We start from the raw sequence: 12,340 nt of genomic DNA on the forward strand, positions 1-12,340 counted from the left end.
AAAAGGGTATCAAACCTGTCAGGAGATGTAAAGGAAGAAGCTGTAAAGTATGTTGTGGGACAAGGTGTTGGGTGGAGGATGGGGGAGGTGTGTTTACAGAGGTTTGGGAGTGTTGTGGAGGGTGGGGGTGTAGTGTATAGCTAGGTATACAGGGGTGTGGGGGTCAGGGTGGTGTGTTTAGCTAGGTATACAGGGATGAGGTGTTGTGGGGGTGAGGGTGGGGTGTTTAGGAATGGTGGGGGTTGGTGTATTTAGGCCTATATACTTACAGGGGAATAGACATCCGAGTGTAGCTGTAGAACTTCTGTGGGTGTCGTCTGAGGTCCCGGTAGAGGGCCTGGAACTCTCCCTTCCTCTGCCTCCTGGCTAGTAGAGGGTGCACCCACCATCTCCTGCGAGGAGCACGCCTTCTCCCCACATAGTAGTAGGTAAACAACAGGAAGGAGAGAATTCCCAGGTAATAAGCGTAAAAAATGACTGGATCCATGGTCCCAACTGCTGTCTCTGTATCCAAGGATGGTCTCCACACGTCCAGCTGTCTCCAACAATGACCCCAGAGCTTCTGCTGACCTCCCAGAACCCCAGGTATTTATACAGGTTGTTATCTCTTTAAGAATCCGGATCCGGACCGCAACCGTGTTCATACCGCACGGAAACCGTATGCAACCGGACCGGATCCGGACCGGATCCGGACAGGAACCGTACGGTTCAGGTCCGATCCGGCTCCGGTGCGGTCCGGACATCCGGTGCGGTTTTTGCAAAACCGCAAGTGTGAACGGGGCCTAACACTGACTAAATAATTTATAAGTGAATATTGGGAAACAAGTTACAGACTAGCAGCAAGCATGCAGCCATTGAGAAAGAGTGATGTCAGAGCAACTGAACTATATTTTCTGAGTTGCTGCAGTAACCTTTGTATTTTGCACAATGCATACATGTCTCTGCTGCGGCGTGGGACATGTCGTCTGCAAGGGAAGCCCCGGGTAAGTAGATTTTTTTTTTTTTACTCGGATATTCCCTTTAAAGTTTAAGAGGCAGAGGATAAGCAGGACAACCAGGCAACTGGTATTGTTTAACGGGAAATAAATATGGCAGCCTATATATCACTGTCACCTCAGGTTCCATTTCTTTTTTTCACCACGTGTTTCTTTTAACTAGGGGATTAAATTACACTCTTCCTATTCCTGTCACTTCACGTTTTCTTCAGCTGTCAATTATTTTCTTAGAAAAAAAAAGTTGCATCAATTTTTCATTTACAAATGTCACATTAAAAATCATTTCAATTTTCTTTTCAAATGAAATTATTGCAATGAACAAATGTCAAGTGCTGGGTTTATTAATCGATAATATATATATATCTCCTTTGCCCAAAGTAGCCTTAGTATTGTATTAGTAAATCTATGGAGCCATCTAGTGGCTAATATGAGACTTTCAGCTTCTGGATATTGAACAAGTCACAATTTTTACAAATGTTTTGGCATTAATAAATACAAAGCAGTTAAATGTCTAAATTATTTTGGTTTTAAATTGCTGTATGTACTGTAGTTCTGTGCAGCAATACAGAACATCCTTCTGTATCATTTTGAATGTTAACTATTGTAGAAAGTACAATGTCAATCCATACGTATTATACATTGTAGTATGGATTTAGCAAAGGATTTGTGCAAAGGAGCTGTGCAAATTGGTCCTTTCACTTTCCTAAAGCCAGTATTGATTACAGAAATTGTAATTCTGCCACCATCTGAATGTGCTTCCTCTGCCTGACATAGCAATTAATGCGGACACCAAAGTAATAATTCTGGCTCCTCAAGCTGATTGCTTAGATAACGTGTGATTTTGCACTCTCATTCAAACCTCATATGGACAAGTTGACCATCTCTTGTCATCGCCAACAGAACATAAAGTGTTTGCTCATGCCCTCATTTTATCTCAACTAGACTAGGGCATCATGGCAGATAAGTGGTTTGATTTAGAATAGTTGCCCATGAGTCCAATGACCAGTATATCTGAGGTTAGTAAATGCCCAAATATTCTTAAAAATTGTTCATAATTGTAAAGCAGCACTCTTCTAAATATTAATTGTCATTATTTTTGTTGTATTTACATTAACTTTTGAATACAAAATGTAAGCCTATTCTTTCAAAATTTTAGAGGTTAGATAAAGCAGTTGGGTTACAAAAATAAATATTAAACTAGCCAAAAGTTATAGGTTGCTTTTAACACTTTTATTTCTTTAAATAAATGATCAATTTGCTGACTGTATTTAGTGGCATGATGGCCAAGTGGCTAGTGCTCTCACTTTGCAGCTGTCCCAGGTTTGGATTTTAGTTAGGATACTATCTGCATGGAGCCTGTATGTTCCCCTTATGTTTGCATGACATTAATTTGTACAGTTTCCTCCCACTTCCAAAAATGTACTGGTGGGCTACCTGTCTTTCCCTACAAAATTGCCTTAGACTATGGTTCAGACATAAAACAATGACTGTGGCTGGGACATAGAATTATGAGGTCCTCTGAGCTTCAGTTAGTGACATGAGTTGTTGGATTACTCTGTAAAGAGCTTTATCACTAAATAAAGCAAAACCAGCTTGTTTATGTGCTACCAAAAAGTAATAGTTTCATTCCATTCTGATTTCTCCTCCTCATCTCTTCCTGCTCATCTCTTCCTCCTCATCTCTTCCTCCTCATCGCTTCCACCTCTCTTCTCACTTCCCATATACTGCTTCTCACTACAGTCAGCTCTTTTACTAGTTGCTCATTCACTCTAATCTGATCCGCCATATGTCTGTACACTAATTTGTAGCTACCACTGCACTAATGATCTTTTCCTAACATTCACCACAGGGCCCAGTCACCTCTTCCTACTCCTGCATGCAATATTTCTGTGCCTTTCTTCTTCTCTGAAACTCTTTCCCTAGATTTGTTTGACATTCTCTCTCCGTTGAATTCTTCAAACACAGCAAAAAGTATTATTATTATTATTACATATTTTTATAGTGCTGACATACGGTATTTCCCAGTGCATTTACAAAAGTTTATCTCTTCAGGCAAGCATACAACCTAGCCTATTTAGCCACCTACTTGTTGTTGTAGAGGCGCTGCGCTGAGAAGAATGTATCAATCTGGCTGCCGCATTCATTACCAATTGAAGTGGGGCAGTACGGTTAGAGGGGAGGCCAGACTAAAGAGAATTGCAGTAGTCTAGGCGGGAGATGACAAGGGCGTGGATAAGGTGTTTAGTGGTGTCAGGGGACAGGTAGGAGCGGATCTTGGAGATGTTGCGGAGGTGGAAGTTGCAGGATCTGACAATACCTTGGATGTGGTGTGTAAAGGAAAGTTCGTTGGGGCAGGTTAGGCTGGGGGGGGGGGGGGGGGAGTGGAGGGGTGTGGCTAGTACATTGGGGTCAAGGTTGTGCAGATCTGTAGTATTCATAACTTGCGTTAAATACACAATGCCTACGCTCAGGGCCAGAGCTAAAGCTCAGGAGCCTATAGGCACACAAGCTTTGGTGCCGTAATCTGGGCCCCTTAACCCAGGCCACACCCCTCAAGTCATGCCCCCTTTTCTTATTTCCTTTCCTCATTAAATAAAACCACACTAGGTAATGTAGATATTACCAAATGCGAGATGTGCCCCCCCCCCCCATAATCAGATGTGCCCCCCTTCTCCACATTATAGATAGTCAAATGTAACCCCCTTTCCCTCTCCTATAAATAGCCTGATGTGCCCCATCACTCTTATATATAGCCAGATTTGCCCCCTCCCCATATAGTCAAACATTCCTACCTTCCCCCCCCCCTATAGATAGCTAGATGTGCCCCCTTCCCTCCTATAGGTAGTCAGATGTGCCCCCTCCTCCCCTATAGTCACATGTGCCCCCTGACTTCCCTGTATAGGTAGCCAGATGTGCCCAGCCCAGTAAAGTATAGTGTCTGTTCATTCCCTCCCTCCCTCTGCAGAGTGTGGAGTGTTAATAAGAAGAAACTCGCCACTTCCTGAAGCTCCAGCGTGACATCTTTCCAAAGCAGCGCCGAGCGCCCACCTTCGTCTCCTTGGTAACAGCGGTGTCATGTAATGCACGCTTGTACTTGCACATCACATAAAACCATTGTTAACAAGGAGAGGAAGTTGTCCCTGCTTACATGTCTTTTATAGCACGCATTATGCAGATAGCAAGATGCACGTTATACAAGCCACATATGCAACGTATGCACCTATGAACACATGGTGAAAACTGAACAGATGTGGATGTCGCATTACAACAATTTACTGAGAATGTTTGTGCCTAGCACTGTTATTTATTGAAGTATTCATTGCTTTAATAGATTCTCCTTGAGCCTGGAGCTATTCAAGATGTGCTGGCTGCTGGTAGTCACCTGCAATTGCTTGAACTCCTGAACTTATGTTCTCAGTATCTTATTCAGGTAAGACTTACACTGTCATACCTAATGTTAATGGAAAACGTAATGATAAAGGTTGCAATGTAATGGAGAAAAAGCCTAAGATATCGAAGTCAAAGCTGTACTGTGCAATTTATTTCCGAAATGTTTAAGGTCACATGCTTTTGAGGACATAAACACACAGTCTTTACAAATGGCTATAATTTGTTGAGTTGCTGCCTTTTAAAATTCTCATGTGGCACTCAAAGTAAATATGAGATTGGTTTGTCCAAGTAAATCTCAGATTTACCATCCTTCGGCTGCTTCCCCTTTGTATATCTCAGGTTCATTTCTTGACCTATGGTGCTATTTGCTAGTGCTAATCTCTGAAAACAATATTGCAGGTAATTTTTGCCACTTAACTGAGCCTTGACATTCTTTAAAGGGGAACTTCAGCCTAAACAAACATACTGTCATTAAGTTACATAATGTTAATTAGAATAGATAGGTAATATAATTTTTTACCCACCCGGTTTTAAAAGAACAGGCAAATGTTTGTGATTCATGGAGGCTGCCATCTTTGTCATGGGGGCAGCCATGTTTTTGGTTGAAAGGAGGTGACAAGGAGCATAAGACACAGTTCCAACTGTCCTTTGTCCTGATCACCCCTCCCAGCTGCACACACTAGGCTTCAAATGTCAAATTCAAAATGTAAAAAAAAAAAAAAATTGCACCAAAACAGCATAACAAGAACAACAACATCAGAAATCCCATCATGCTTTGCACAGCATCAGGGGAAAAATGCCCGGGCAGTTTTCTTCTGTGCAACTAAAAATGAGGCTTGTATAAGAGAAAAAAAGTTCTGATGCTGTGAAACTGTTAAAGAAACACCAGGCCTTTTCAGTGCTGCTGAGTCGATTTTTAGTCTGGAGGTTCACTTTAAGATGACCTCTCAAATCATGACTTCATTGTTTATCAGTGTTTCATACAGTTAAGGCCCGTACACACACTCAACAAAACTGCCTGATTGCCGTCTGACTTTAGTCTGTTTTGGACTGTTGTACGACAATCAGGCATGTGTACGCATGCTAAAGACTTGACGAGCGACTGATAACAGCCGTTGCGCCCAATCCAATTGTCGGATCTGTGTTGGCCTACGGTCGTCTGATATTGTGCAGCTGGTCCATGTGTACAAGTACAAGTGCTGCATGTAGCAATTCAAAGTGTTTGTGGAAAATTTCCGTTAATTTTCGGTGTGAAACAGCTCTTAATGCCTTAAGATATCTTGATAGAATCTAAGTATCAAAACCTTCTATATTGCTTTGTAACAGCAATGGTATAGACAGGGCCGGATTTCCGCACAGGCCACCTAGGCCGGTTCCTAGGGCGGAAACCAGCCGACAGGAGAGCTGGGGCGGCTGTCGCACACTGTACACAAGGCTGCAGATCAGCTGTCCCCTGTCTCTGCTACGAACTGCACGGAGGAAAGCGCCCCTCCCCTCCTTTCCTCTCCACTCTGACACTGAGGGAGGAGGGGCTGAGCAGAGAAGCCAAGCCGCGAGATTCAGATTCAGGAAGAAGACGGGCGGCTACTCTCAGCACAGCATACAGGTATCTGTGCATGGTGGCAGCGCTAGCTGTGAGAGGGAAGGGAGGGAGTCGAAGTGTCTGCAGGTCACTAGACTAGAATCACGATGTGCCTGCCTGATTCTGGGGAATGAGTGACCAGCTGGGATCCCTCTCTCTCCCCCTCTTTCTTCCTTCCCAGGAGTCTGACTAAAAACAGGGCTGCCTGGTGGTCCCCTCTGTCCTGTAGCCTGGCTTCCATCTCTTCTCTCCATACCACCGTCATTCATTTTATCATTTGTTTCCCTTCTCCTCCCCCCACAGTCATTTGTCTTTCCATTGCCCTAGCACAGCTATCCACACTTGCTCCTTTTTTTATTGCACTTTTAGTCTTCTGAGATCACTGGTTCACCCTATTTTTTAAAGGATATTGGAGGTTAATTCATGACATGTTAGTGCGCTAAGCCACATGGGTTAAACCGGTGAGCGTACGCAATCAGCGTAGCGAGCGCTCTTGGCTGCTTCTTTGAAGTACAGTGCGATGGTATGTAGCACCACCGTCATACTTTACTAACGCAGCTGCTGTTACATTTAATGTAGCAGCGGCCGCACTAGTAAAGTATGACGGTGGTGCTACATACCATCGCACTGTACTTCAAAGAAGCAGCCAAGAGCGCTCGCTACGCTGATTGCGTACGCTCACCGGTTTAACCCATGTGGCTTAGCGCACTAACATGTCATGAATCAACCTAATTAGATCTATGTTTGAGCACCAGCACTTTCTCCCTGCAGCTACGTTATATGGTTAATAGCACTTTTGAAAGTTGACTACAAATGTATTACACTTGTTTTTATCTAATTGAACCTGCCTGATTAGTTTGTACCGCTCTTAGTACTTATGGGTCGTTGTTAAGGTGCGTACACACCTGCGACTGATGTCACTTGTCCGGGATAAAGATCCAATCCCCTTGGGTGACAATGCTGGACTGTACAGATGTGTCTCAGCTGTGTGAGGCCCAGTGCACACCAAAACCACTAGTAGATCGTCAAAACGCTAGCGGTTTTGGGTGCACACCGAGCGGATTTTGTATGTGATCCGCCGGCCGCATCCGCATCAGCATCCGCGTGGCTAATGTATCTCTATGGGCTGGTGCACACCGGCGGTTTGAGGTTTTAAGCATACCGCAAGCGTGCAGCAGGAGGCACGTTTGCGGCTTGCTAAAAACCTCAAACCGCCGGTGTGCACCATCCCATAGAGATACATTAGCCATGCGAATTTTCAAGCGGATGCGGCCGGCGGATCCACCCAGTGTGCACTGGGCCTGCATTCTGTTGTCATGCTGGGAGGGAGAGGGACGTCACGCTGCAGGTGGGGAAGTGGCATACATATAATCCTACCATAGTCGTAGTCTAATGTCCTACATTATTATTATTATGTATTTATATAGCACTGGCATCTCCTGCAGCACATTACAGAGTGCATAGTCATGTCACTGACTGTCCTCAGAGGAGCTCACAATCTAATCCTACCATAGTCAGTCTAATGACCTACCATATTATTATTATGTATTTATATAGCACTGACATCTTCTGCAGCACATTACAGAGTACATAGTCATGTCACTGACTGTCCTCAGAGGAGCTCACAATCTAATCCTACCATAGTCATAGTCTAATGTCCTACCATATTATTATTATGTATTTATATAGCACTGACATCTTCTGCAGCACTGTACAGAGTACATAGTCATGTCACTGACTGTCCCCAGAAGAGCTCACAATCTAATCCTACCATAGTCATAGTCTAATGACCTACATTATTATTATTATGTATTTATATAGTGCTAACATCTTCTGCAGCACTTTAAAGGACCGCTATCGTGAAAAAAGTAGGCAGTTAATATCTGACTGAACAACAGGTTTATGGCCAGTCCATCTCCTCATGGGGGATTCTCAGCGTTTTCTATGTTTTCAACAGCATTTCCTGAACAGCAGTTGCAAAGTGTAACTGACAAAATAGTGTGCAAGTGAGTAGGGAGGTTGGCTGGTAGATTACTATTTTGACAGTTAAACTGCTGTTCAGGAAATACTGTTGAAAACAAAGAAAACCCTGAGAATCCTCCATGTGGAGATGGACTGGCCCAAAACCGGTCAGATTGTAAATGCCTACTTTTTTCACGATAGTGGTCCTTTAATCACCTTAGTATTGTGATCAGCAAAGGTCCCCATACACACACATTACATTTCTAATTGGATTCCCTGCAGATTCGTTCACTCTGATCAAATCAAATGGAAATCAATTCCTTTATATTTCATTGATTTTGACCAAAAATGTATCTAAAGTATCAATCAAACAGGACGGCTGGGTCAATTGGGGGTGGAGCAGGAGTGGTAGATGATTGATAGGCCATAGCGTTGCGTTATATCAAACAGTGCAACGTTGGGGTTCGATCAGTTTTCAATAGATTCCCTGCTGGAATCTATTAAAAATGAATGTGCTGTGTGTGGTAGGAATCAATTCCTTCTGAACAGATTCCTTTCAGAAAGGGGCCGATCGCTTTGGAAAATTGGGTAGAAATCTATAATTGTATGGCCAGCTGCATTTTAACCTGATACTCAATTTTAATCCTTTTCCCATAATGCTATTCTCAAATTCTTAGCCTCAACCTAAATTGCCAAAAGCCCTATTTTTTAATCTTTCCTAAGCCCTTTTTTTTTTTTTTTTTTTTGTAAGTACTTAAACCTAATAACCTGATCTATTAGTATTTCTAACCTCCCCCCCTTTTCTATGACCGATAACCCTATCCTAACCACGTTGTTGTCATGGGGTGGCTGGAGGTAATGGGCCTAGGGCGGTAAAAAGTACAAATCCGGCCCTGGGTATAGAGCTAACATATTGGCAATCTTCATTTTATTTTATGGCCCTATAATGTTGTTAATAAATAATTTCAAGGTGGTGCCTTTTCAGTGGCCACCAGGATGGGTTTCCCTGCAGCTCTGAATTTTTCTTTTTGCATGAAGACCTTGCTATAGCATTGCACATGTGTCAGTTACTTACCTGTCCTGTGCACTGACTCCTGTTTTCTTTAAACTTTGCTCAAAGTAAAAAGATGGCTGAGGGTGACTGTGTTATAGTTATTAGATTTTCTGCACTGTGGTTCTTATTACAGTTCTCATCAGGTAAGCAAACACTATGGGCAATCTACTCTCTATCAAGGGTACAACTACAGTCACAAGAAAGGCACCTCCTCTTGCAGTTGAAAGGCTTTAAATATGAGTGCACAATAAAAACCAGCTTGTCCTTTGCAAGCAAAAAATTATGTAAATCTGAGGGAGGGTTCACACTTGGCACGCATTTTTGCTGCACAAGATTTTTGGAAACTTTGTGCTTTCATCTGTGTTACAACATGCACAATTTGCCACAGCAGCTCAATGATTGTCAAAAAGTAAATGCACGCAGTGCACAAAATTCTGCTGCACGGCTGTGAGTTTTTTCCCCATGCAAAATGTGCATATGTCTGAATAATCCCATTGACTTATATTGGTTGTAGTGTTAGTGCGAATTGGCATGTGGTAAAAGGCATGTTATTATGACGGAATCTAAAAAATTGTGTGCAGTAAAAATGCACGCATTTTCTTCACTGACAAGTGTGAACGCTCCCTAAAGACTAGAGCTCTCCCAGGAAGTGTTGGAACTCTCGTATTGCAGTGCTGGGTCCTTGGATCAGATCCCAGGCAGGGCACTATCAGCACAGAGTTTGTATGTTCTCCCCGCGTCTGCGTAGGTTTCCTCTGGGCATGCCAGTTCCCTCCTACATCCCAAAAACATACAGATTAGGTTAATTAGGTTAATGTGCTTCCCCCTAAATTGCCCCTAGACTGCAATAGACATATGGTAGGGATTAGATTGTGAGTTCCTCTGAGAGACATTGAGGTACAGGACATTGCTTCATTCCATTGAGATTTCCAGGCATTCGTTTATGCATAGCTTTCTTTAGAATGGGCCATATCATTTCAAATTTTTTGAGGTCTGGATTTGACTGAGCATTTGTGACATGTTGTCTACTTTTGCAGATATGTTGTTGGAGCTTTGCTGGTGTGCTTCCGATCAGATTTTCCTTTTATGTGACCCAATTTTGGCCAAACTTAAGCTGTCGCTTAGATGCCGCACATTTGACTCTGGAATCCTTTGGTATACAGAGGAGTTCATGGTTGACTCAATGGGGTAGATTCACAAAAGGCCTGTAATATTGCCCATCGTGTGGCAATAATACAGGTCTGTACTGTAAATAGTGATGCTTACCATAACAATGCACATAATCAGTGTATCGCGCTACTTCCGTACCGGGCGCACACTGTGTACACGCGTTGCTGTGGTGACGCTTGTTGCGCTATTGGTGCAATAACCATCACTATTTTCAGTACAGGCCAGTAACATGGCCGCGTGGCAATGTTACCAGCCTTTTATGACTGAACTCCTATGACTGTAAGGTACCCATTGTTCCAGAAGTCTTCTTGTTTGTTCAAATGCAAACTTTACCTGGGCTACCATTTTCTTGGTTTTCTCCTGGCAGCCCTTCCTAACAAGTCATACTTGTTCAGTATTTTTCTAATTGTACTGGCATGAACTTCTGGCATAACCTCTAACATGCCATCAAAGGTCTGTATAGTCTGAGGTGTAGCTCTTGGGTGTTTTGCAGTTCCTCTGAGCATTGCGCATGGTCTGACGGCTCCAGACAAGAAGATGTCTGCTTTCATAGAGATGTTCACTCTTGCTGATGATTAAATCCAGTGCATTTCATTAGCAGTACCTGACTGCTACTTATTCTCTTAATGCCTATGAAAGTGGAAAGGCTTACTGAATTTTTCACACACGTTTTCTGTATTTTGACTCAAGCGAAGTTCACACGATATGCATTGCATTAGAATGTGTACAAAAGGCAGCACTCCCTCTGCATGTTATTTTCATAGCATGAAGGATTGCAATGTAACATGAATGTTTTTACTCCCGTTTTCTAGAAACACACTGTTAGGCTAATGTGGTGCATTACAGCACAGTGAGGTCAACATTTCCATACATGTATGGGCAGTGACTTCACATGTGTCACTCAGCGTGATGCAGGCACATTGTCTGAACGCACCTCTAGTGGTCGTTGAGTAAAGCATGACATGCTGTTATATGTCAGGAGAAGTTTTCTATCTGAGGTTGTATTTACCCAAGACCTGCTAAACTGATTATAATTTCAAATATGCTTTGATATGTACATATGTGCACTTTCTTTTTTCTTGACTGTAACCATACGTCTATATCTTCTAGCGGCTTGATAGTGTGCTGGGTAAGGCACTGTCTCTGACATAGGAGACTAGGGATTGAATTCAGTACCTATTCAGTAAGGAGTCATTGGGCAAGACTCCCTAACACTTCACCCTGACCTAATAAGCACCTCCTTGGTGGCTGCAGCTTTCAAGCATTTGGAGTCTGACAGCAGAAAAGCACTACACACTTTAGAATTATGATATCTGCAATGCACATCCATAAGGGGGGTAGAATGGTTGTGTTACTTCACAAATAAAAGTTGAAGAGCAACTATTTGAATAAGCCAATCATAGACATTCTTTGAAACGTATTTCCTCATTAAAGCCCCTTGTTTTCAGTTAAAGAAGAGCCTAGAGGGATTGCTATTAGCAATCATTTATTTTTTTCTAGTACACACAAATGCAATTGGCAAACTGAGAGCCTGATTGACTAAGGTGAACCTGAGGTGAAAATAAACTGATGAGATAAACAATTATATTTATCCTCCTACTCCTAAAGCTGACTTTTTAAAGTATCCCAGGGTTTTTTTTTTAAATAGTTAAACATTTACAAAGTAGGTTGAATGTTTTATGGTCTCTAATCAGTGGCAGCCAATTAAGTGGCCCAGAGTTATAAAAAGACAAGACAAATAACATTTATATCGCGCTTTTCTCCTGGCGGACTCAAAGCGCCAGAGCTGCAACCACTAGGACGCGCTTTATAGGCAGTAGCAGTGTCAGGGAGACTTGCCTAAGGTCTCCTACTGAATAGGTGCTAGCTTACTGAACAGGTAGAGCCGAGATTCGAACCTTAGTCTCCTGCGTCAGAGGCAGAGCCCTTAACCATTACACCATCCAGCCACTGCTAAAAAGGTCAATAGTTCATGTATTTTATCTCTCCTTGCCCTCAGAAGTTGTATTCTGCCAGGAAAACTTTTATGGCTGTAATTTGCTCATCAGTGAGGTTCACTATATTCCCGACAAGGTACAGACAAGGCAGAAGCTGTCACTTCCATGCCTAGAAATTAACTATTTCAGGCATCAAAATAAAACCAGTAAAACAGCCTGGTTATTACCGGTAATATGTGTTGTATTGTAC

At 42.7% G+C, this 12,340-nt stretch overlaps 1 protein-coding gene across 17 annotated transcripts in view; it reads left to right on the forward strand.

Annotated features, from left to right (window-relative positions):
- The window catches only part of KLHL32 (kelch like family member 32), a 494,024-nt gene that overhangs the window by 338,273 nt on the left and 143,411 nt on the right, over window positions 1–12,340 (forward strand). For all 17 annotated transcript variants that reach the window (XR_011019321.1, XM_068231202.1, XM_068231188.1 and 14 more), the window contains one exon: window positions 4,327–4,425. Coding sequence is in view for 16 of the 17 variants with exons in the window: in XM_068231202.1 (XP_068087303.1) it covers window positions 4,327–4,425 (99 nt within the window). In the remaining variant the exon portion in view is untranslated. The remainder of the gene's footprint in view (window positions 1–4,326; window positions 4,426–12,340) is intronic.

This window comes from Hyperolius riggenbachi, chromosome 4 (assembly GCF_040937935.1).
Source record: "Hyperolius riggenbachi isolate aHypRig1 chromosome 4, aHypRig1.pri, whole genome shotgun sequence".
Classification (NCBI taxonomy): Eukaryota; Metazoa; Chordata; class Amphibia; order Anura; family Hyperoliidae; genus Hyperolius; species Hyperolius riggenbachi.